Raw genomic sequence first — 27366 nt, 5'->3', positions numbered from 1 at the left:
CTGGTCGGTGATCTTCTGGAAGTGCACCTCCACAGTGCAGCTCTGCAGGTCTGGGTGCTCGTCTGAGCTGTGGATCAGCACCGACAGCTTCTTCGAGCGGATCTTCTGGGCCCGGTACCCGAACACAAACAGCATGGAGTCGATCACGTTGGACTTGCCACTGCCGTTCGGCCCGATGATACAGGAGAAGCGCTGGAGAGAGAACGGGTCAGGCAGAATGCAATGGTGAGATAACAGCGCTGGAAAACCATCACTCATCAACCTGATTACTCATTTATTCTATGCACTTTTATCGTGCCGTTTACACAAGTTAGTGTTTCTTATGTTCAGTAAATCACCTGTTTTTTAGACCCTGGGTTAATGGTTCTGAAATAAATGGCTAGCCTACCTAATCTATTGCATGTCTTGAAGACATTAATACACTCAGAATACACAGTAATACGCTTAATTTTTTCCTTGTGTCTGCTGCTGGAGTTTTGCACCTCAAACGATGATCAGTGAAGGCCAGATTGTAAAATCAGTCCACAAGAGGGCGCAATAACTCAACCCGACAGCAGTGTGCCATTGCCTAACGCACAGGCCAAGCCAGGGGTTCGTTCTCACACGCCTGAGAGGATTCGACAGATCTTCTCATCGCAGTACTGATCTCTGGCTTATTCGGTTCTTCAAACACATTTGTGGATTTGATTAAATATCTGGATTGAGTCGTCTGAGATTACTGTGCGTTCTTGTGTTCATTGGAAAGGGCAGATATATCGATACTGATGTGTGAAATGCAGATGGAGGGCCAGCAGTGATGAGCAGAGTGAAGGAGATGGAGGGAAGTGTGTACTGTGCTGGTGTAGAACGGCATAAAGAGAAAATCACAACAGATGTTGGACGTGATCCTCATGTTATGAAGAGGAGCGATGTTTCTACTGAAGTGAAAGCCCATTGAGGCGCTAGAGGTGGAGAATGTGAAGCTGAGGTCTGGTTCGTTTATATCGCACTGCTTTCTGGAAGTGAGTTTAGGGCAGTATTTAGATTTTCCGTCGTGATCGTGAAAAATGTCGCCATTGTAGGTCATTCGTGCTGAATCGAGAGTTGCCGTAGGAACTAACATCATCGTTCAGGGAGAAAACTGGACAGTGTAATACGCTTTTCCAACATCCCACCTAGAGCTGTCGAGATAACCACAATAATGCAGTACCGGGCTACCGCAGGCTAACCACAGAGGAACCGCAGAGCAACCGCAGGCTAAATGCAGAGCAACCGCAGGCTAACCGCAGAGCAACCGCAGGCTAACCGCAGAGCAACCGCAGGCTAACCGCAGAGCAACCGCAGGCTAACGGCAGACCAACCGCAGGCTAACGGCAGAGCAACCGCAGGCTAACGGCAGAGCAACCGCAGGCTAACGGCAGAGCAACCGCAGGCTAACCGCAGGCTAACAGCAGAGCAACCGCAGGCTAACCGCAGAGGAACCGCAGGCTAACCGCAGAGGAACCGCAGGCTAACTGCAGAGGAACCGCAGGCTAACTGCAGAGGAACCGCAGGCTAACGGCAGAGCAACCGCAGGCTAACTGCAGAGCAACCGCAGGCTAACTGCAGAGCAACCGCAGGCTAACTGCAGAGCAACCGCAGGCTAACCGCAGAGCAACCACAGAGGAACCGCAGGCTAACCGCAGAGCAACCACGATATTCACACGCTTCCTTTTTTCATAAGGCTACATCCTTCTTGTTTTGAACTATGTGCATGTGTACTGAATGTTAAATAAGTTAATGATAACAAGACTGTTTATGATGGTGATTTGTACAGAGGCTTCGTGGCTTTGCACATCAGCCTAATCAGACAGTGAATGAGATCGACTGAGCGCGTGCGATTACATGCGTCTGTCTTTCAGGTCAAGTCATATTTTCGTGAAAAGGTTGCCGTTTCCATTTGTCGGATCATCCTTTTAAGGTGTAAGGATGTTTACCGTGATCGGCGGCAGCGCTGGTCAGCACAGCGCGAGGAAGCCGCGGGAAACTAAAGTCAGCGAGTCGTGCACTGAAGCCCTGCCATCGGCCTCTATTAGCGAAGCTTCAGCGTTAGCCATGCGACGCATGCTGGTCAGCTGAGCCTTGAAAAGTGGAGCCCAAAGTAAAAAAAATAACTAACACCTTGTTTCATTACATCTATCGTCTAATGGCGTTTGTGAACGTGTTAAATGACTCAAAGGCAGTCAGTTTAGTTTCCGTTACATTGGTTACTGAAAGTGTCCTTGTTTTTTGTGCATGCTGACCACATCGTAACACTTATTTCTATAGCAACAAATAAATAATCAAAATAAATAAATAAATGGCATAGCGCGATATTGAGCCACTCAAAAATACTGCAGGGAAATCCCTTCACCGCGCCAGCAGTGCTGTTTCACACTCGCATCCAGACGACGGGTTTGGGCTGTGTGCATCTCCTTGAGCCTAGTTTACACTACAGGATTTAAGCCCGATTTGCAAATCGTTGAGCTCACCGACAGGTCAGGGTGTTACCACGTGCAAATCGCGGGAGATTAGCGGGCGATGAACGCTCGTCCATCTGTTAGTATGAAAGAGCCAACAACGCTTCAAAGACACTGGCAGACACGTCGCCGAGCCCAGAAAAATATCTAGCATGCTAGATATCCAGAGCTGTCGCACGACTCAACCTCAGTGATGTCATGAGCTACAGCCAATCAGAGCAAGGCATGCTCGCGTGTTGTGTTCTTCTTCGTCTTCTTCGCTGGGTATTGGCGCGCGTGATGTTTCGCGTCATTTCCGGTTCGTTTTATCGCGTGATTTTTTGTGACAAAACGTGGTTTGTAGACAAGATTGAATCGTTGGGTGACAGAGTTGTCAACTCGTGTAGTGCGTTACCTCCTGTTGCGGAGCAATCACGTCGTGTCGTGTGGTGTGAACAGCTCAACAACTTGAACACTCCTGATTTCACAGAGAGCAAGTCATGTAGTGTGAACCGCACAGTTCAGCCCGACGTTTTAAAATCACGTAGTGTGAACTAGGCTTTACACGTAACGCAAGGTATGCAATCAGATTACCTTTTCAAGTATCAGCATTACTTTTAAAAGTTACAACAAAATATCTGAGTTACATTTTCAAACAAGTAATGCAAGTTACTTGGTTTTCCCATGTATTGACTGACAGCTATGAAGGTATTTCTGTGCACACCGATACACACGTGTGGCTAATCTCTGCACCTACACACTCCACTGTCACAGGCCTTCAGCTGATCTGCACCAAAAACACCTTCATAGACAGCTCTCCTGTCCCCATGTTGAGACGAATCAAAGTGCAGAGGCGTTGTGTGTGTGTGTGTGCAAACATGATGGTTATGGTAGTTTTAATCTAGAGTATATGCGATTGTGAATTTACTCATCTCACTTGCAAAAAAAAATAAACATTCAATATTCCCCAAAATAAATTGAGCGTCAGCGTCAGTTCTGGCAGGCTGGTTAACTCCCCTCGCTGCTCAATGGCCAAAGCTCAAACAAGGCGCCCTATTTAAAGCTCATTCACCTTGCTCATACATGCTCGCTGCTCGCTTCTGCTGGCTCGCTGCTCGCTGCTGCTGCAATATTGACACAGGACGACGTGATTCATTCTCCATTCATCTCTGAAAATCTTCACGAAGCTAAGTTCCTTTTTAATAGTCATTGCTAAAAGCTATCAGTGTGTTGGCAACATGCTTCTTGTTAATGCTATCAGTGTGGCATTTGGGCTTATCTAACTAGTCGTTTTCATAAAATGCTTATGCGATCATATTGGCTACATGCGTTATCTGTTGTCATTGGCAACTGATCGCGTTGCTCACGCTGGCTTTTACCACTATGCAGCGCAGATTCAAACAGCTTGCTGTGATAGGAATTCACTTCTGCGGACTGCCTCCGGACCGTATACAGCTCATTCTTACGCATTGTGCAACAACTACGGCGGCGACACTCGCTCCGGTTTAACCCTTTAAGCTATGGGGCGGTGGTTTCTGCTGCTTACGAACGATACCTCCGTCTCGATGTTCGGGATATTCTTGACGACCAGAAGCCATGAGCTCAAGTCTCTGATTTGTTTCGTTAATAAAACACATTTGATCATTATTTTGCTCGCGCTCTGCTCAGTTAACGCCCCTGAATGCGCTATCAGCTGTTAATTTATTCATCTAGCTCGTTCTCAGAGGTGGATTAGTCATCTATCCATAGAGCTACACTGTAGACTGTCAAACAGTTTAAATACAGATAATCTAGGTAACAGTATGTTTTAGCTATTGCGGTCTTGATTAGTCATTTCAGTAATTAATTTATATTTTTACTATTATAAATCGCTAAATTAGGGCGGCTCAGTCGACACCGTTCGAGACACTCAATTCTGTTTTGGGGGGGAATAGCTCATGTAGTCAAATAAATCATCCTCTGTATCACAGAGGATTGCCAGGTGTGGTTTTGTTTGGGGGGATATTCTAGCTCTCACAGTCTAAAACTGTGTGAGCGTTCCCTAATGCTGCTGCTGCTGTCCTCTGACTCTCTGCTATTTCATGGTGCTCATGAAAGGTCAGAGGACTCCCTGAACAGAGCCATACCGCCAAATTTCAATTCAGGAACATCAACCTGTTTGCAATCTATTCAATTAAATTCTAAATGATTTTGTCTGTGTGTTCTTGACTTAATGGACCTGACAGAAATAACGTCAGTGAAATGCAGAATGGGGTTTGCTTGAGTGGCGCCCTCTACTGTACACACGCGGATCTGCGTTTCCTTCAGCCGGAGGCTTATCATGTCACTATTGGTGTAAAAGGGTCTTTACATTTGAAGATATCAATATTGTAACTGATTGTAACTGATGTTGCCTGTGGAAAGCGAACGAGGCACGCTGCTGAACGGAGAATGACTGACAGCTACAGCGGAGGGAGCAGTTTCATATTAAGACTTCAATAATCCCTCTCTATGTCACAGTAACCTATGTAATGTCTTCAGATTGTGCTCTGATGGAGCGAACACATCTAAAGCCTGGGACACACCAGGGCGACGGTCGGCCGACTCGTTTCCTCAGTGTTCCGCACCGTCGGCTGAAATTGTTCCTCGTCGGCTTTTTTTGGGCCAATTCGACATATTGAATCGGGCCGTCAGTGAGAGAGAGAACTCTGATTGGCTGTTCAGCTCAAAGCGGCACAGATAGAAGGCTCTTCTAGTGTTACGTCATCTTACCGGAGTGTTGCTTGGCCAATATTTCAATATCAACATGAGCAGAGTGGAATAAAGAAAGTGTTTAGCAGGATTGATATTCAAAATGGTAAGCACGCACTGCTTTGTTTATGGTTTGTGTATCTGCAGCCGGCAGTGTCGGTTTCCCTTTTTGAATGACGAATGTAGACGAATATATCTGCAGAAATAGACAGATGTCTCATTACACGCAGGCGCAGAACGCGCATTTGGCCCTAAAATATGGGTTGAGTAATTACTGACAGTTTTCATTTGTGGGAGAACTACCCCTGTAACAGCAGGAGTAACGGGCCGGAGCGGAGACCTGAGGTGGACAGGTCTGGTACCTTGTGGAAGGGGCCCAGGATCTGCTCCCCGGCGTAGGACTTGAAGTTCCTGTTGAGGATGTGTGTGATCATGAGGCGCGGGGCCCCGGGCTCAGAGCTCATGGCTGGGGGCGGCGGGGGGGCCACGCTCTCCAGGATCTCCTGCAGACTGCGCTGGTCCAGCACCTCCACCGGCTCGCCCACACACACTTCTGCAGCTGAACACACAACACAACACCAGTCAGAGGAGGAACACACATGTCTGCAGCTGAACACAACACAACACCAGTCAGAGGAGGAACACACACTTCTGCAGCTGAACACACAACACAACACCAGTCAGAGGAGGAACACACATGTCTGCAGCTGAACACACAACACAACACCAGTCAGAGGAGGAACACACACTTCTGCAGCTGAACACAACACAACACAAGTCAGAGGAGGAACACACACTTCTGCAGCTGAACACACAACACAACACCAGTCAGAGGAGGAACACACACTTCTGCAGCTGAACACAACACAACACACGACCTCAGTCACAGGAACACACACTGTTGAAGAGTTGAAGTTCGCTGTGCTTTATATAGGCTGTCGCGGTTATGGAATTTCCCTTGCGGTAATGTTGAGTGACTCAATAGCGCGATATTACCGCCATTTATTTATTTATTTAATTTTTATGTATTTGTTGCTATATAAATAAAGTTTACGATGTGGGCAGCATGGACAAAAACGAGGACATTTTCAGTAACCAATGTAACCGAAACTAAACAGCGTCTGTATGCGCATTGAAAGGCTTTCACTCAGCGCGCACATTGTTGCGACAACGGACTGACTTTGAGTGAGTCATTAAACCGTTCATTCAACGAACACGTTCAAAAAAGCTGATTCATTAAAAGAGATGTAATGAAACAAGGTGGTAATTATTTTTAACTTTGAGTTCCACTTTTCAAGGCTCAGCTGAGCAGCAAGGCGTCGCATGGGTAACGCTGAAGCTGATGCTTCACTTATTACAGACCAATGGCTTTGATTCAATGCGTGACTCGCTGATGTTATTTCCCCGCGGCTTCCTCGCACTGTGTAATGCTGACCAGCGCTGCTCCTGACGCACATTTATGGTAAATACCCGTGACGTGAACGTTAAAAGGATGATACGACAAATATTTCGCTTTCCTTTGACACGGCAACCTTTTCACGAATTTGACTTCAAAGACAGACGCAGGTAATCACACGCGCTCAGTCTCTCTCTCATTCACTGTCTGTGCAAATCCACGAAGCCTCTGTAGGCTACACATCACCATGATAAACAGTCTTGTTATCATTATGAACTTGTTTAACCCTCTGGGGTCTGAGGTGTTTTCGGGGTCCTTGAGATGTTTTGGCATGCTCTGACATTTCTGCTTTTTTCAGTTGCTTATAAACATATTAATGGCACAGGTGAAATTACACTCTATATAGCACACACAGGGCTACCATAATATGTGAACAACATGTTAATACATGTTTGTATTGTTGAGAGAATATTGTTTATGCGTGGTTATTGAAAAAACTAAAAAATAAAGTTTCTAATATAAGGCCACAAATAACATACTAAATATCTGTCCACAAGACTTTTGACTAGTGGATGTTGTCGCCTAGAGTTTTTGCTTCGAATTGATCTGAAAATCATTCTGCCTAATAGGGGTGTAACGGTACATGTATTCGTATTGAACCGTTTCGGTTCGAGGCTTCCGGTTCGGTACGCATTCAAACCGAACGATTCCTTGGACCATTTTTCCTGCCGACAAAATTCGCGCTGGCGCGATCACCACAACGTTGCGCAACATCAAATGGCAAGCGTAATGAAAGCGGAACGAAACTGCGTTACTCATTATGTGCTTCACGGGTCGTTTATCAGTTCGGACCAGCAACATCTGTGCAGCGCGAGCCTATGAGCGCGAGCCGATCTCGATCAAGCGATACTGTTACAACACAGCGCTAAGATCCAGTAAACAAAACATTTGAATTCGCCACTGAAGTAATAACATCGCTGCGAGATCTAGTGAGAAGCATTCACATTTCTCCGTTATTAACCGTAGATCTCTATCAGATCAAACAGCGCTGACGTGGACACCAGGAGAAACATTGTGCCGTGAATGAACTAGTAATACTTTACGTCCACAGACCAGCAACATTCACCATGGATTTAATATAGCAACACTAACTGTAACCAGTTTGGCTGGAATAGTGAAATGCTTTCAAGTACTTCACACATCTTTTTCCAGCACTTCAAACCTCAAATATTATATAAATAAATATAAGAGTTCAGATGCAAACGCCTCTAAGTGCCATTTGAAATTTTCTTCTAGAATGATCATTTTTATGAGGCTTGTATATTGAAGTTCAGTAATTTCACTCAAATGACAATTAATAGGTAATCTTCATTGCCATTTAAGTGAAATTACTGAACTTAAATATACAAGCTTGATAAAAATGATCATTCTAGAAGAAAATTTCAAATGGCTTTTGCATCTGAACTCTTCATACATTTAAATGTTATTTTTAATGTGATGACCAAAACATTATTTATGACTATTTATGATTATTATATATGACACCCATTTATAAACCTGAAAGTTTCAAGATGTAGGAAAACTCACACTTATTTAAAAAATATTTTTTTCTTTTAACAAATAGGAAATTTCTCTGGTATTTCTTACTTTTTGCTGTATCGAAAAACGTACCGAACCGTGACTTTAAAACCGAGGTACGTACCGAACCGTGATTTTTGTGTACCGTTACACCCCTACTGCCTAATCATTCACATAAAACAATAGATTGTTTTAAATTGTGAAAAACATTTTTTTGTTTGCAAAGGCAATATGCGGATGGGCGGAACGGCCCAACCCCCTCATGAATAATTAGGCAGTTCTCACCTGAGCAGACTGCATACTAATGAGCCTTTCATTCAGTGGTGTCACACAAGAAAGAATGCAAGGACAATATATATATATATAAATAAATATGTATACACACACATATATATATATATATCTATATATATATATACACTACCGTTCAAAAGTTTGGGGTCAGTGAGAATTTTATTTTTATTTTTTGGAGGAAAGAAATCAATACTTTTATTTATCAAGGAATAATTAATTTGATCGAAAGTGACAGTAAAGACATTTATAATGTTACAAAAGATTCTAACCCTAACCCTATTAATCAAAGAATCCAAAAAAAAACAAAAAAAACAAAAAACTATACAACTGACAGACCAACAACTGTTTCAACATTGATAATAATAATAAATGTTTCTTGAGCATCAAATCCTCATATTATACTGATTTGTGAAGGATCATTTGACACTGAAGACACTGACACTGGTGATGCTGAAAATTCAGCTTTGATCACAGGAATAAATTACACTTTACTATATATTCACACAGAAAACAGCTGATTTACACTGGAGATAATATTTAATACTATAACTGATTTTTGTTGTATTTTTAATCAAATAAGCGCAGCCATGGTTAGCAGAAGAGAATTCTTTTAAAAGTATTTAAAATCGTACCGACCCCAAACTTTTGAACGGTAGTGTATATATATACATATATATTTACAAACAATCAAAATATAAATGAAAGCCAAAAGCACATTTTTAGTCACACCTTTTAGCCATCCACATCACATTTTTAGCCATCCACCGCGGTAAAAATAAACCAGTCGCATTTCAAAGTCGTTCGCGAAACGACCGCCAGGTGGCGCAAAGGGACATTTAGCAAAACGTAAGTGGGGCTAATGTCTGTAGCCTAAGGATGAAATACTACAAGTTATGGTAATTTCCAAATAAGCCTACAACAAACATTTATAGCCTACTCCGTAATTGTTGGTCATACAGATAAGATATAATCTTTTAAAACTGTAAAAGGCTAAAGTATAGGCCTACACTCACAGGCTAAATGAAAAAATCGCTCATGTGAGAAACAGACGTTTGGGTATTCCCCAGTGAGAAAATTCATAGCCGAGCGGTAGAACTTAGGGTTCATCATCAAGATGACACGGGTTCAAATCCCGCACAAACAAGGTCTGCTGAATATTTTATATTTATTTAGATTTGTCTAGCTCTAAAACTCTGTTACACCATACAGTTTTTTTTTTGCTTATATTTATAAAATACAATTATCATGCATTTCCATTTTACACTAAGGAAAAAAAATAGTATCCAACAGAACGACTTTGCATCTGTATAATAATAGGCTACCAATCGTAATTTCAAAAGCAGTTATGTAAAAAAATTAATTATATATAGCCTATATATATATATATATATATATATATATATATATATATATATATATATATATACTATATACACTCACCGGCCACTTTATTAGGTACCCCATGCTAGTAACGGGTTGGACCCCCTTTTGCCTTCAGAACTGCCTCAATTCTTCGTGGCATAGATTCAACAAGGTGCTGGAAGCATTCCTCAGGGAGTTTGGTCCATATTGACATGATGGCATCACACAGTTGCCGCAGATTTGTCGGCTGCACATCCATGATGCGAATCTCCCGTTCCACCACATCCCAAAGATTCTCTATTGGGTTGAGATCTAGTGACTGTGGAGGCCATTTTAGTACAGTGAACTCATTGTCATGTTCAAGAAACCAATTTGAAATGATTAGAGCTTTGTGACATGGTGGAAGTAGCCATCAGAGGATGGGTACATGGTGGCCATAAAGGGATGGACATGGTCAGAAACAATGCTCAGGTAGGCCGTGGCATTTAAACGATGCCCAATTGGCACTAAGGGGCCTAAAGTGTGCCAGGAAAACATCCCCCACACCATTACACCACCACCACCAGCCTGCACAGTGGTTACAAGGCATGATGGTTCCATGTTCTCATTCTGTTTACGCCAAATTCTGACTCTAACATCTGAATGTCTCAACAGAAATCGAGACTCATCAGACCAGGCAACATTTTTCCAGTCTTCAACTGTTCAATTTTGGTGAGCTCTTGCAAATTGTAGCCTCTTTTTTCTATTTGTAGTGGAGATGAGTGGTACCCGGTGGAGTCTTCTGCTGTTGTAGCCCATCCGCCTCAAGGTTGTGCGTGTTGTGGCTTCACAAATGCTTTGCTGCATACCTCGGTTGTAACGAGTGGTTATTTCAGTCACTGTTGCTCTTCTATCAGCTCGAACCAGTCTGGCCATTCTCCTCTGACCTCTGGCATCAACAAGGCATTTCCGCCCACAGAACTGCCGCTCACTGGATGTTTTTTCTTTTTCGGACCATTCTCTGTAAACCCTAGAGATGGTTGTGCGTGAAAATCCCAGTAGATTAGCAGTTTCTGAAATACTCAGACCAGCCCTTCTGGCACCAACAATCATGCCACGTTTAAAGTCACTCAAATCACCTTTCTTCCCCATACTGATGCTCGGTTTGAACTGCAGGAGATTGTCTTGACCATGTCTAAATGCCTAAATGCACTGAGTTGCCGCCATGTGATTGGCTGCTTAGAAATTAAGTGTTAACGAGCAGTTGGACAGGTGTACCTAATAAAGTGGCCGGTGAGTGTATATAGTATATATATATATTTTTTTTTTTCAGGGCTGCCAAATCTCACGCTCTCACGCCACACCCCCGATTTCTCACGCTGAAGTGTCAACCCGGTCGGTCAAATTCCTAAAAGATATAGTTTATCTATACATCTACCTGTTGAGCCACTCGTGATCGACTAGTTATACCGCAAATTAGTTAAAATATCCCGTAATCTATCTAGAGCGAGCGTGCATGCGAGACAGATATTGTGCTCCAAACCATGCGCGCGCATGGCAGAGAGGTCTGTTCCCTACAACCTAGAGTTTTTAAAAACATGGTTTTAAGTAAAGTGTGATTTGCCAGGGGGGACTAGGATTTCCTTCTGGTCTAAACATCCCTGCTTCTGCTGAATTATTTTAATCCCCCCCGTAATTTTTTGGTCATACAGATAAGAGTAGAGTAGGCTTACATCGTTCAAAACTGTAAACTTGTATTCATATATAGGCTAATGACAAAAACAGTATAGGCCTACAGAGGATCTACTCAAACATGCAATGTAAGCGCTTCCCAATGAGAAAATGACAAGACAAGGGTGAAAATCTCGCTCTATGTAGGCTAAATCGCCCTGAATTAAAATGTAAAAACAAATCAAATAATGTATTTGTCGAAATGTTGCGATAATGTTTCATTTAAGTTCATAATTATTCTATAAATGTTATTTAATTTAGCAGCATTACCACGAAGCACCGTGTTTCGATATTTATTTGAATAATACAAAATAAAATAAAAACTTAATTCACAAATTGCATGCCTTGTGAGGATCCAAAGATCCCTGTAGAATTTAATATTGAGTTGAACATTTTGTTCATGACAACAAATTAACATGCGTTTTTTCAGATTATATTTAGTTTTGCTTGGAAAAAGCTGGCCCAAACCAGTTTTATTTCATCAATTATTGAAATAATGAAATATTTAGTAATAAACTTTTGTGACAGAAATATCACTAGGCTACATGTAACTTAAATCATTTAATTCCTTCATTATCAACACTGTCTAGAATAGCGATTTAAGTGTGAATTGCGACTTCTCTTTGTGTTAAGTCAGCCTCAGACTCCGATAGCCTGTGGGGGGTTGGAGGGACATTGCTGGACAAAGGTGTTAATGTTCCTCTTTCATATGGAGAGTGTCGGATAGCCAGCCTGATGAGCAGGCAAAATTATTGTAAGGATAAATCTGTGTCCAAATGTAGACCCCATATCTTATTAAATTATAAATATTGTAGTTTATTTATTGTAGCCTATTTAAAGTTTTTTTTCACACAAAATTTCAATTGAAGTTATTGTAAGGTGAATTCAACAAGGCATGCTGTGTCTTTGAAGCAACAATTAAAGGTTAAATAATTTTTTCGTGATTTGTATGGCTGACACGCAGCGACATATACAGTATTATCAGCTGTATGATGTGTTTTTACCCTGAAATGTTTAATTTCGAGAGAGAGACCCGCGCGCGCAGCGAGGGAGACTAAATAAACTTGTTAAAAAGAGATCCAGCGCGAGAGAGGCAAAGAGAAACGCATGTTTTTAATTTAATTATGTTTCTTTGGACAATTTTCGTTTTGTAGGCCTACTGTTTTAATTGTTTAATTTAGCTGTAATTTCTTTGGCAATACAAATTTAAAATGTCGCAAGAATAAGATTAGCCTAGTGTTTCTTATTTTGCATCGCAAAAGAAATAAACTCTAAACAAGATGCAACCCTGTTTTAAATTAAACAATTTAAACCTTGAAATGTTCGAACTTGGTTTCAAACTTAAGTAATTTTAGTGTTCTTTTACATTACACAATAATTTAGCAGACTAAAGACGAGCTTCTTCATTTTCATTTTCTGATGCAATCGGCTGACAATCTTCCTTCATCAGTTTTTGTCGTTTGTGCAGCGGCTGCGGTTCTACAGGAATGTAGCAAATTTATGTTGTAATGATAATTAAACAAAACTCTTGACTTTAAATAAGTAAACCGATATAAACAGTTACTATTTAAGCATCAAGGTGGGAAAATATAAACGCTGTTGGCCAACATCGGTTAACAACATGTATGCTACATTGAGATTCGATCTCGGGTCTGTTGAAGCTCCTCGAAGCTCGTGTCGTTGCGTTGATCACTGAGCTGTCTTCTGTATGCTGTTAAAGTTGTAAAGCCTCATTCATGTAGCCTAAATGTTTTTATTGCAATGTTTTATGTTGAAATGTTTTCATTATTTATTCAATTACATTTCAGTAGCCTAATTTCAGTATTGTGATTATGAATTATTTTAACTACGTTTCACTTGTTGAATTCATCTGCTACCAGCTTTCAATCGCTCTGAATCAGCGCGGTGCGGCAGCAGATTACGCATTAGAGAGAATAAACCGGAATAAACGAACACTTTTCAGAGTCTATGATTGTAGCGCCTCTTAGCGGTAAAAGGCAGCAAATACACCACACATTTTACCGCCGCGGTGGAACGGCTGATGTGGGCATTGTCATGGCTTGCCTTGACATTTGCGTTTGAATAGCGCGCGTCCTCCGTGGGCGTGTCAGATTAACGCGTAATGAAGTGTAATGAGCTGGGGGAAAAAATACTGACAGCACTCTCTTTTCATACAGATTGCATAAACTGAGAATATTTGTTTTTTATATAAATTACTTCATTTAAAAGAAGAGAATTTAAGCTTCATTAAGAAAAACCTCTCGTTCCTGTGTGACAAGTAATCGCGGAGTTACAGTTAATCTTAGGACGCGTTTCAGAATGGACTTCACTGACAGAGAGAACGCAGAACTCGCATCATGTTTGTTTTTCTTTATTTGGTGAAAAGCACAACACTTTGTTTTTATTGTGAGTATCCACAAAAAAAATAGAAACTTAACAGTATCTAATGATGTACAACACTTATATGTAAGATCAAAATTAACCGAGTATTTTGAGTCTCTTTTACACCGATAAGAAAAAAAGCGAGACAATCGCGCCGGCGCGATAGCCGACCCCAGGGGGTTAACATTTAATACACATGCATGAAGTTCAAAACAAGAAGGGTATAGACTTATAAAAAAACATGTGAATATCGCGGTTCCTTGCAATCCTCTGCGGTTGACTTGTCAGTAGCTAGACTCTGTACAGTGGGGGCGGAGCTAGACTCTGTACAGTGGGGCGGAGCTAGACTCTGTACAGTGGGGGCGGAGCTAGACTCTCAGTACAGTGGGGCGGAGCTAGACTCTCAGTACAGTGGGGCGGAGCTAGACTCTCAGTACAGTGGGCCGGAGCTAGACTCTCAGTACAGTGGGCCGGAGCTAGACTCTCAGTACAGTGGGGGCGGAGCTACACTCTCAGTACAGTGGGGGCGGAGCTAGACTCTCAGTACAGTGGGGCGGAGCTAGACTCTCAGTACAGTGGGGCGGAGCTAGACTCTCAGTACAGTGGGGCGGAGCTAGACTCTCAGTACAGTGGGGGCGGAGCTACACTCTCAGTACAGTGGGGGCGGAGCTAGACTCTCAGTACAGTGGGGCCGGAGCTAGACTCTCAGTACAGTGGGGGCGGAGCTACACTCTCAGTACAGTGGGGGCGGAGCTAGACTCTCAGTACAGTGGGGCGGAGCTAGACTCTCAGTACAGTGGGGCGGAGCTAGACTCTGTACAGTGGGGGCGGAGCTAGACTCTCAGTACAGTGGGGCGGAGCTAGACTCTCAGTACAGTGGGGCGGAGCTAGACTCTCAGTACAGTGGGGCGGAGCTAGACTCTGTACAGTGGGGGCGGAGCTAGACTCTCAGTACAGTGGGGCGGAGCTAGACTCTCAGTACAGTGGGGCGGAGCTAGACTCTCAGTACAGTGGGGCGGAGCTAGACTCTCAGTACAGTGGGCCGGAGCTAGACTCTCAGTACAGTGGGGCGGAGCTAGACTCAGTACAGTGGGGGCGGAGCTAGACTCTCAGTACAGTGGGGCGGAGCTAGACTCTCAGTACAGTGGGGCGGAGCTAGACTCTCAGTACAGTGGGGCGGAGCTAGACTCTCAGTACAGTGGGGCGGAGCTAGACTCTCAGTACAGTGGGGCGGAGCTAGACTCTCAGTACAGTGGGGCGGAGCTAGAATCTCAGTACAGTGGGGCGGAGCTAGACTCTCAGTACAGTGGGGGCGGAGCTAGACTCTCAGTACAGTGGGCCGGAGCTAGACTCTCAGTACAGTGGGCCGGAGCTAGACTCTCAGTACAGTGGGGCGGAGCTAGACTCTCAGTACAGTGGGCCGGAGCTAGACTCTCAGTACAGTGGGCCGGAGCTAGACTCTCAGTACAGTGGGCCGGAGCTAGACTCTCAGTACAGTGGGGCGGAGCTAGACTCTGTACAGTGGGGCGGAGCTAGACTCTCAGTACAGTGGGCCGGAGCTAGACTCTCAGTACAGTGGGGCGGAGCTAGACTCTCAGTACAGTGGGGCCGGAGCTAGACTCTCAGTACAGTGGGCCGGAGCTAGACTCTCAGTACAGTGGGCCGGAGCTAGACTCTGTACAGTGGGCCGGAGCTAGACTCTCAGTACAGTGGGCCGGAGCTAGACTCTCAGTACAGTGGGGCGGAGCTAGACTCTCAGTACAGTGGGCCGGAGCTAGACTCTCAGTACAGTGGGCCGGAGCTAGACTCTCAGTACAGTGGGCCGGAGCTAGACTCTCAGTACAGTGGGGCGGAGCTAGACTCTCAGTACAGTGGGCCGGAGCTAGACTCTCAGTACAGTGGGGGCGGAGCTAGACTCTCAGTACAGTGGGGGCGGAGCTAGACTCTCAGTACAGTGGGCCGGAGCTAGACTCTGTACAGTGGGGCGGAGCTAGACTCTCAGTACAGTGGGCCGGAGCTAGACTCTCAGTACAGTGGGGCGGAGCTAGACTCTGTACAGTGGGGCGGAGCTAGACTCTCAGTACAGTGGGCCGGAGCTAGACTCTCAGTACAGTGGGGGCGGAGCTAGACTCTCAGTACAGTGGGGGCGGAGCTAGACTCTGTACAGTGGGGCGGAGCTAGACTCTCAGTACAGTGGGCCGGAGCTAGACTCTCAGTACAGTGGGGCGGAGCTAGACTCTCAGTACAGTGGGGGCGGAGCTAGACTCTCAGTACAGTGGGGCCGGAGCTAGACTCTCAGTACAGTGGGCCGGAGCTAGACTCTCAGTACAGTGGGCCGGAGCTAGACTCTCAGTACAGTGGGCCGGAGCTAGACTCTCAGTACAGTGGGCCGGAGCTAGACTCTCAGTACAGTGGGGCGGAGCTAGACTCTGTACAGTGGGCCGGAGCTAGACTCTCAGTACAGTGGGCCGGAGCTAGACTCTCAGTACAGTGGGCCGGAGCTAGACTCTCAGTACAGTGGGCCGGAGCTAGACTCTGTACAGTGGGCCGGAGCTAGACTCTCAGTACAGTGGGCCGGAGCTAGACTCTCAGTACAGTGGGCCGGAGCTAGACTCTCAGTACAGTGGGCCGGAGCTAGACTCTCAGTACAGTGGGCCGGAGCTAGACTCTCAGTACAGTGGGCCGGAGCTAGACTCTCAGTACAGTGGGGCGGAGCTAGACTCTCAGTACAGTGGGCCGGAGCTAGACTCTCAGTACAGTGGGGGCGGAGCTAGACTCTCAGTACAGTGGGGGCGGAGCTAGACTCTGTACAGTGGGGCGGAGCTAGACTCTCAGTACAGTGGGCCGGAGCTAGACTCTCAGTACAGTGGGGCGGAGCTAGACTCTCAGTACAGTGGGGCCGGAGCTAGACTCTCAGTACAGTGGGCCGGAGCTAGACTCTGTACAGTGGGCCGGAGCTAGACTCTCAGTACAGTGGGCCGGAGCTAGACTCTCAGTACAGTGGGCCGGAGCTAGACTCTCAGTACAGTGGGGCGGAGCTAGACTCTCAGTACAGTGGGCCGGAGCTAGACTCTCAGTACAGTGGGCCGGAGCTAGACTCTCAGTACAGTGGGCCGGAGCTAGACTCTCAGTACAGTGGGCCGGAGCTAGACTCTCAGTACAGTGGGCCGGAGCTAGACTCTCAGTACAGTGGGGCGGAGCTAGACTCTCAGTACAGTGGGCCGGAGCTAGACTCTCAGTACAGTGGGGGCGGAGCTAGACTCTCAGTACAGTGGGCCGGAGCTAGACTCTCAGTACAGTGGGCCGGAGCTAGACTCTCAGTACAGTGGGCCGGAGCTAGACTCTCAGTACAGTGGGCCGGAGCTAGACTCTCAGTACAGTGGGGCGGAGCTAGACTCTCAGTACAGTGGGGCCGGAGCTAGACTCTCAGTACAGTGGGCCGGAGCTAGACTCTCAGTACAGTGGGCCGGAGCTAGACTCTGTACAGTGGGCCGGAGCTAGACTCTCAGTACAGTGGGCCGGAGCTAGACTCTCAGTACAGTGGGCCGGAGCTAGACTCTCAGTACAGTGGGCCGGAGCTAGACTCTCAGTACAGTGGGCCGGAGCTAGACTCTCAGTACAGTGGGGCGGAGCTAGACTCTCAGTACAGTGGGCCGGAGCTAGACTCTCAGTACAGTGGGCCGGAGCTAGACTCTCAGTACAGTGGGCCGGAGCTAGACTCTCAGTACAGTTGGGGCGGAGCTTCATCATGGGGTCCTCTGCTACCAAGTAATTTTAAGATTTATAAAAAAAAAAAGAAATAAAAAAAAAAGGCACATATCTGATGAATGCATATGTAATAATGGGTGGGTCACTTGTTGAGCCAAGTAAGCTTATATGTTAAAGGGGGGGTGAAATGCTATTTCATGCATCGTGAGTTTTTTACACTCTTAAAGAGTTGGATTCCCATGCTAAACATGGACAAAGTTTCAAAAATTAAGTTGTATGTTTGATTGAGTATTTCTGTTCTCGAAATACTCCTTCCTGGTTGTCACAAGTTTCGGAAAGTTTTTTTCGAGTATGGGCGCGTATGACGTCAGATGTGCCGTAATTTCCTTATACGGTCCTAAGGGCACTTCTCTCTGAAGGGCGCGCGCGCAGCCGTAGAGCGATAGCCGTAACCTATGCCCATCAAAGCGCTGTGCATCGGCTGCGCTGCAATATGTCACCAAAGAAGTGTGTTTTTGGTTGCCAAGGCAAGACAACACTGCACAGATTTCCAAAGAATCAAGCGTTAAGGGACCAGTGGATGGAGTTTGTTTTTCCAGAACATCAACACAGTTGTGCAAGTGTTCTTGTTTGTTCCATGTATTTCGAGGATGATTTTTTTATAACCTAGGCCCAGTTCGAAGCCGGATTTGCTAATCGTTTAGTTCTCAAGGATGGAGCAGTCCCAACACTAAAGGTTAACGGTCTTGCGTTGGAACCACAGGCGGTGAGTAGAACTGCTTCAAATATCTGTGCGTCTATCGGCGTGGCTAAACAACATGATCACGAATAGTTAATGTATCTATGGAGCATGCGATGTATGTTGTGTGTTTGTATAAATACATTTGTTTAGGTGGCTACTGTAGGTGTCTGTTTGTTTATTGTAAAACCAAATCATGTCTTCATAAACCACGAGCAGACACACAAATGTTCTAAAACTTCACACGCTCGTGATTATTTAGCTCCGCCCACACGGCACGCCTCCACCCGCTCGGCTTTTTCCGGAAAGACTCGGTACAGCCTATCTTTTTTTTTATAAATATAATAAAACTAAAGACTTTTTGGAGATATGATGGATGCAATATTACTCTATAGGTACTCAAGATTAACATGAGATTGACTGAAACTGAGTGTTTCACCCCCCCTTTAAATAAAACTAGTGTTGCACGATTAATCATATCGCAATCGTAATCACGATGTCAAGCCTATGCGATTATATGACGCAAAATACTGCGATTTTATATGAAATAAACAAATTAGGGCTGTTAACGCAGCATCTGTTATTTTTTGTCATCCTTTGGCTAGTGTTACATGATCCCGCTCTTATTCATGTGAATGCTTTAAAGTTTAAACCATTCAGCGAGACAAGTCAAGAGAGTATCATGCGCGTGCACAGACCGCGCGCCAGAATACAGTTCTCTTTCCGCCCGAAGTGAACGAACAATAACAAACACAATTATGCCAAAATATCATATGTCGAGTGTCTTCATAACATAAGAGCAGTCTCATGATGGTCGTAAAGAGTTGTGAGAGAATAAGGCGTGTGTGAGATCCGCGTCTCTGTAACTCTTAAAGGGCCAGCATCCAATAATGCTTTCTGTCAGTAAAGTTAATCAAAGAACAAAGGGAACAGAGAAAAACACTCACTGCTCTTGACCAAAGAACTTGTGTAGCTTTAAATAGGATTTTAGTCCATATAATTTATAATTTATGCAGCGCAGACTGTTTGATAACTTTATTAAATTACCTGTGCTCTTCCTGTCTACAGGTAGGACATATACAGCAAATATGACATTAATTATGGGTTTATGTGAGGATTGTTTGAAGTTCACCTAAATTAAAATTAAATACATTTTTATCCAGACATCAATGGCTTATTGATCATTATAGGTGTTATCAATCATTTAGTTGTAGTTTGAGTTGAGAAATACACATTTCAGAATTATCACTAATCTGTGTGTGCATTTTGCTTTAGAACCAAGCAAGTTGACTCATAAAACCATTTGTTTATTATATCACAATCGCATATCACAATATTGACCTCAATAATCACAATATGACATTCCCCAAATCGTGCAGCCCTAAATAAAACACAAAGACCATCTCGTTCTTTTCAGAGAACAGTCTGTTTTCTTACGTTTTGAATTGTTCTGTTTAAGAGCTTTCTATAGATATATTTATCAGGTGTGTGAGGCGTACCTTATACGCCGTGTCTCGGTTCATTTATGACGAGCTCAAGACGAGCTCCAGTTCACATGCCGGCGCCTCCGTGTCGTGATTATCTATTGTCTGCTATATTTACTTCCTATTTGTTAAATCCAGGCAATTGGTTGATGAAACATTGATTAAAGTTAAGATACAATTAATACAAAACAAATTCACTTTAATGAAAGGCTTTGTGCTTTCTGTTCGATGTCTCTGTGAAAGTTTTAAAGCAGTCTTTCAGTGCCGCATTCAGAGCGGTCGCGTCCGTAACGGGGAACTGTCACACATTGTTTTCCCTTATAAATGCGAACACGAAAAATAAGACAAAATGAATATGTTATGTTCTGTGGAGAGCCAGCCCTTCTTCATCCGGTGGGTAGTATTACTTTTGCCAACTAAAAGTTAAAGATGTTTTGTGTCACGTCCGTTACGCATCATATTAAATATAAAACACGTGTAGACTAGACTGATATTTTTCTAATGTCTGGACTCCTTTATTAAGGGAGTATGGATAAACAGATGTTTCAATATATTAGTATTAAATTGCATTCCTGAGAATTTACATTTCAAGTTTTTTACCTCAAATGTCACGTCCATAACGCTGGAATTGCCCAATTTTAAAGAATTTATCCTCTAGTTTTGTGGTGTAGGTCTACGCATTTTATAATGTTAACTTCAAACAATAGCCTACTAATAGTAATTTAAAGATGTGGTAGCATTGGATCTGGACGGAAAGGATAACTCTGGGAGTTGGAAGGGGTGTGTCGCGATTCTGCCTTCTCACACACATTTCGGTTTCATATCACATATCAGCCATCATTTCTACTAAAGAAAAATAAAATCACAAAAATAGTAACACACAGTAACTTGGATATGTAACTTTAATCTGATTACTGGTTTGGAAATAGTAACGCGTTAGATTACTCGTTACTGAAAAAGTGTTCAGATTAGAGTAACGCGTTACCGGCACCACTGCTGGCTAGGGCTCGCACCTGTCCAGCGACGCAAGATCGGCGGCGTTTGAGGGGCGGCCGCACCCAAGCACCCACGCTATCTCCACTACTGGCCTGCAATCATTCAGTCATTGACGAAAGCACGAAACGTGCAAATTAAAAAAAACATGAACTTTACAAAACACAATTCGCCTTTGGCTAAGCCCCGCCCCCCTTAGTTACTGTTGCTACGTCCGACAAACTTCATCTGGGCTCTGGTATCAACATGGCTTATGCTGTGACAGCTCTTCCTGCTGAAATATTATCAAACTTTTATAAAGCAGCAAATAAAGTGTCCGATAGAAGTAGGCAAAAGGGGCTGCAATATACGTTCGAAGGCTATATTCACGACATACAGGTGAAACGCATGGAACAACAAGGCATCCAAATAGAGGCATCCCACCGCATATCCTACTAATGGAGACGGAGGCTGGGACTAACAATATCAAGGAGCAACACTGTTCATGCAAAGTTGGAGGTCTCTATTCACTTTTATAATCGTTATTACAAAGCAAACGCACTACGGGAGTATAACGTTGTATTATTAGCAGCGTGTGCTAGACGACACTTGTCAGGATTTGACTTCGGTTTTGGGAAGGGGAAAAAACGCACACACCCTCCAACCTCTCTGGGAAACGCGTATCTGTGTTACAAATGCCCCAGGCACAACGTTTAACCATATTTTTGATAAAACTACGACGGTAATAGCCGGCCGAGACCAAAAATATGAGACAACTGTGTTAAAGTCAATGGAGCGCTGTGAAAAAGTGTCGGACCACTGTGGGAGCTCTTGGCTGCGCTGTGATTGGCCAATCTACATTCTAGGGTGTGGCTTAGCCAAAGGCGAATTGTAGTTTAAGGGTGTATTCACACCAGGAAAGTCCGATAGGTCACTTGCTTTGGTCCGGACCAAATCAATTATTTTTTTGGTACGGTTCGATTTCACACTGCTCTTTTTGCAAGTGAACCAAAATTTGTAAACAAAACCACACGTGTGCTAAGGTCGTCAGTTCATTGGACAAGGATTCTCAAGTAGGGAAATCAGGAAGTGCAAAAAAGGCTCAGCATGGAGATATTTCGTACTGCAATATTGGTTATTTTTACTAATTTTGTGTTATTCTGTACAAACGCAATATGAAGAAATGAGTATCATATGATACAATGTCATCATCTATATGATGTTGCAATTCGGATTTTGAGAAGACGACGCGATGTGCTGCAAGACGGTTCCGGCGGAGAGAACATGCTCTCATGTGAGCCCATGGCATGCTGACAGTGGCCCTGCGCAGAAGACGGATAAGGTATAAAGTTCATTCATAGAGAAGGGCTATGTTCATAGCGCAGTGCTTTCTTGCAATTGGGTCGGTTCATGTTCACACCGTAACCGAGCCGTACCAGAGTTCGTTTGGAAGCGTACCGAGACCACCTCTTCAGCTAGGTCTGGGTTCGGTTGTTTGCCCCCCCCCCCCCCCCTAGTTCGATTGCTGTATTCACACCTGCCCAAAAGGTCCGCACCAAGGGGGGAAACGAACTAACCAAACAAGGCAGGTGTGAATACACCCTAAGTTTGCGCTGAAACTATATTTACCTTTTTGGAAATACTCCATTAAACCTGCTGACTGAGAAACGCGGAGCGGGCTAAGAGCAGCTCCACACGCATGGACACAGTGTTCTCCTGTGGCTCGCGCACAGGCTTCACCCAGACGCGCGCTTCGCTCTATCGCCGGTGCGCACACTCCCCGCGTTTATTACATTACTATCTTGGTATGAACATTCACCCGCCAGTGTGGCGGATGGCCTTTTGAGATTCACTCGCCAAACGGAAAATATACCGCATTTGGCGCTTGACCCTGACACACCCGCATCAAAACATGTGAAGTCACGGAGAAATTTTGCTCATCCGCAAATCAGTATGTGAACTCATCCAATGAGTTGCACACTTGTAGAATATTATATTTCAAAAACAACGGATTTAAGCGCTAGATTTCTTATTTAATAGCGAACTAAATGAATGCTCTGCTAGTTAACTGGAGATGTTTTATTTATTTGTATTAGGTACATCCGTTCTATGACATTAGTATATTTTAGGGATGGGCATTTTTCAAAAAAATCGAATATTTGTTTATTTAAATGACGTTTAACGAAAAAGACGTTATTTTTTAAGATAATTTTTTTTTACGTTTTTGTCACATTTCTGAACAAGTTTACGATTAGGAAATATACACAACTAGCTTACGATATATGTTAAAGTTTTCTTTTAGTTGAAAACATTAAACAGTAGGCCTATGTGTAAACAAAAAATATAAAAAAACAAAAGCATTAATAAACGCATGCTCAATGGGAAAACACGCCTAATAAAGCAGATTGCGCCAGATATCGTACAGAACGTACACACACTTGAGTCAGCATATGATTATCGTGTTTATATTGTTTGACATTTATGTTGAGAAAAACAATAATATCCATATCCACATGCAGGGGCGCCGCCAGCAACTTGTGCTCGAGTGAGAAAATATGTGAATACACGAATATTCGATCTGTAATTATTATTTGAAAAATAAAATATTATTAGAATTTTACTAAGTTGCTTTGCTGGCCGTAAATGCAGTGAATCCATGATAAATCCCAAGCACTAGCTCGCAGTTATAACTAAATGCACTGGGTGGCGCTGTGGAGTGTGTTAAGTTGTGTGTATTTGATCACATAATGTTGTCGTCTGCCTCGCGAAGTTTGGAATTACTTACTATCTTACTAAATGATATTACAAAATGGAATTACTTTTGATCAAATTAATTAATTAATCTGAGTTGTAATATCATCCCCACCATGAGAAATCACATGAAATCCAAACAGCAGTCGACTGAGGAAAGGCAGCTGCCCATCACGACTGCAGGCAAGCGCAGCTGGATATCCCAGAGGATAACTTATCTTACAGCTTAATGATTTAGAGACATATGCTTCCTTAGGGTTTGGTTGAGGGAGACCGGTTTAAGAACAGAAAACACACATCGTGCTGCTAGAAGCTTCGAACACCGCTATCTTTGTGTCTCTGAAACGTCTGTCAGCGCAGCGCCTTTTCTCACTCGAGCACAAGTTGCTGGCGGCGCCCCTGCATGTGGATATGGATTTTATTGTTTTTCTCAACATAAACAAACAATATAAACACGATAATCCTATGCTGACTCAGATGTGTGTACGTTCTGTACGATATCTGGCGCAATCTGCTTTATTAGGCGTGTTTAAAAATTCAACTTAAAAAATAACGTCTTTTTCGTTTAATGTCATTTAAATAAACGAATATTCGATTTTTATGAGCCCGAAGATTCGAATGTAATATTTTTGAAAAATGCCCACCCCTAGTTGAAACCATCAATAAATTAAAAATTTTTGCATTTGTTAAATGTCAGAATCGAGCGAGGTATAATTTTCATGTTTTTTCTTTTCACTTTCATTAAAGTCAGAAGTATACATGCACTACGTTTATTGTGTCTTTAAACAAAAAGAAACCTCCAGATGTTTCCACTCTGAGCTTGAGAAGCTTCTGATAGGCTAATTGAGTCCATGCGAGTTGATTGGTGGGACACCTGTGGACGCATATAAAGGCACAGCTCAAACACAGAGCCTCTTTCTTTGACATCATGGGGAAATCAAGAGAAATCAACCAAGACATCAGGAGAAGAACTGTGGACCTCCACAAGTGTGGCTCATCCTTATCACACCGCTCAGGAAGGAGGCGGATTCTGAGTCCCAGTGCGAAATGTGGATCCCAGGACAACAGCAAAAGACCTTGTGAAGACGCTAGCTGAAACGGTCATCACCCACAGTAAAACGAGTCCTGTTCCTCTATGAGCTCTGGTGAGTTACTCTGGGAGAAGAAAGCCATTATAACCACCATAAAAAGCCAGACTACTGTTTGCAACTGCACATGGGGACACAAATCTGAATCTCCAATGTCCTGTGGTCTGATGAAACAAAAATGTAACTGTACCATACCTCCGAATTAGTTACAAAGTGGCTTAAGGACAACTGGGTATTGGAGTGGCCATCACCAAGGCCTGATCTCGATCCCACAGCACACGTGTGGGCGGCGCTGAGAAGGCCTACAAACCTGACCCAGTTACACCAGTTCTGTCAAGAGGAGAGGGACAAACTTACAGCAAACTACTGTGGAAGGATGCCCATAACGTTCGGCCCAAGTGAGACCGTCTCGGGGCAATTCTGCCAAACACTAAGGAAGTGCAAGTACACTTCTGACTTTGATGAAAGGGATAAAAACAATACATAAAAATATCCCTCGCTCGATTCTGACATTTAACAAACGCAAAAAATGTTAATATTTATTGATCTAAAACAGAAAAAGTTTACTCTGATTTAATGTATGACAGTAAAGAAATAACAGTTGTTGTTTTTCTGAAGTGTATGTAAATATCTGGTTTCAACTGTAAATTAATGTATGTGTGACACAAAAAGGCTGTTTATTATTTTGGCCGGTAAAAAATATGCTTGGCTGTTGTGTTTTCTCATCTACCAGTCGCCGTGGCAGGAGAGCCACACGGCTAATCTCGGACCCTGGGGTGTGTGAACGCAGCAGAAATGTGAGCGTACGAGTTAGTTAATGTGTGATTTGTAGAATAGGATTTGTACGCCTGCAATGAGGAATTAGAGAAGGTGTAACTTGTGTTTGTGGGAGAGAAAACAAGTCTACAAGTTTGCAACTCTTAAAACATTTCTCTGTGACTTCAGATTTACCGATACACACACACACACACACACACGTGTGGCTTTTCTCTACAACTACACACTCCACTGTCACAGGCCTTCAGCTGATCTGCACCAACAACACCTTCACACTCCTCCACCAGGTCTGTTACTCATGGCTGAACTACAGGGTTCACACACACACTTCAACTTTCAAAATGTCATACTTTTGCAGAATTAAATTTCCAATGCTCTCAGTTTTTTCAGACCACATTTAACCAATCTTTCATTCTGCATTACATCAGCATTATATTTGGTATAAAGTACAGTCATCTGTGACTATTTTCATTTTTTTTCTCATCTCGAAGTGATAACATGCACGTTTATACTTTAGAAAACCGAATATGGACAATATTCTGGAAAGCACAAGTATTTCACCATACTCTGTTCTCCTCTTTTCCAAACTCACGCAGACCTGGAGATTACTCAAACACACTTCTCCAAACTGCATAGTAGGATCCCTGTGAATCACATGTCAAGTTGTCTGCTGTTTTGTTAAAGCTACGAGGAATGATTTGTGAGCCTTACTTTTAATGAGATTAATATCATAAATCACCGTGTAGCTTTTTCTCCCCTAGCAAAAGTGTGTGTCCCAGTCACATTACAGCGGAACACATTCCCAGGTCGTGTAGCATTTTTACAGCCGCGACTACATCGAAACTTACTATCTTCTTATAAGAAGAATACATAATCCATGAACATTAGCAGTGAGCTAGCTAACTAACTTCAGTAAACTATGATGAGGAGTTTAAACACGAGCTGAGGGCGCGCGCTCGTGCGCGGCTGGTCTTACCGTTCCCGTGCGCGCGGCCCGGTGCAGGGACGCTCTTCGCGGCACCATCATCACTATCGCCGTCGCACGCGTCCCGCGCCTCCGCCGCTCTCCGGGAGGCCGTCGAGCTCTTGCTGGTCTTCGCAGGCATGATGACCTGAGGAAGAAGAAGAGGAGCACAGTAACAGCGGCTCGAGTCTCCGTGCGTGCGTGTGTGTGTGTGTAGCGAGCTGCTCAGCTCTCGGGTAGAGCAGGGACAGCGACATATTCATCATCTGAGATGGCAATACACGAGCTCGCCGTGTCAAACCCGACCGAGACCTGTAGCTGTGTGTGTGTGTGTGTGTGTGTAGCGAGCTGCCCTCACACTAGTGTCGTGTGTGAGAGGTAAACCCGATGACGACATGACAACACTGCACACGTCACGCGCGCTGACAGCTTCACCGCGGCGATCCTCGAGACACACTAACGTTAACTATACACACTAACTGTGCAGAGAACAGCTGAGAGGGGCTTATATGTCGAGACAGACTACATGTGTGTGTGTTCTGAATAACGACTTCACTGTCTGCATGTGTGCTAACGTTACATGTTTGCTTTCCTAACATACACACCAATAACAAGAGCAATACATCATGCTTTCTCGAAGTAACTGTTTCTTAAAATACAATAAGATACACGAATTAGATTAAGGAAACGTTTTGTTTCAGGATACAACTCGCGAAACATGCATATGCTGCAATCGAGAAGCCAGTTAAGTAAAACTAGGAAATATATCCACATTTATGAGCCCAAACCGTGACTGTTATTCGAGCAGTTTAGTCATCAGAGCAGATAAACGCGTGTAAGTTATGCGATCTGACGCCCCGCATTAAAGTCGCATTTACCTCTGTCTGGTTCGGCTGATTCCCTCACGCTCGTCGAGTTTAGTCCGCGTTGAGTTCCTCTGAAACGGATTCGCATGTACTGAGAGTTCAGAGAGTA

At 43.9% G+C, this 27366-nt stretch overlaps 1 protein-coding gene across 1 annotated transcript; it reads right to left on the bottom strand.

The window, feature by feature from the left end:
• Positions 1-27366, bottom strand: smc4 (structural maintenance of chromosomes 4; the record flags this gene model as incomplete). Its single annotated transcript, XM_056267973.1, has 4 exons — positions 27270-27366; positions 26404-26539; positions 5549-5745; positions 1-192 (listed from the first exon to the last, which is right to left on the bottom strand). Coding segments are annotated over exons 2-4 (519 nt in total), but the record flags the coding sequence as incomplete, so codon positions are not given.

This window comes from Rhinichthys klamathensis, unplaced genomic scaffold, assembly GCF_029890125.1.
Source record: "Rhinichthys klamathensis goyatoka isolate OS25496 unplaced genomic scaffold, OSU_Roscu_1.1 h1tg000267l_1, whole genome shotgun sequence".
Lineage (NCBI taxonomy): Eukaryota > Metazoa > Chordata > Actinopteri > Cypriniformes > Leuciscidae > Rhinichthys > Rhinichthys klamathensis.
Note: the sequence above shows the minus strand (reverse complement) of the source record. Positions and strands in the feature narration are given on the sequence as shown.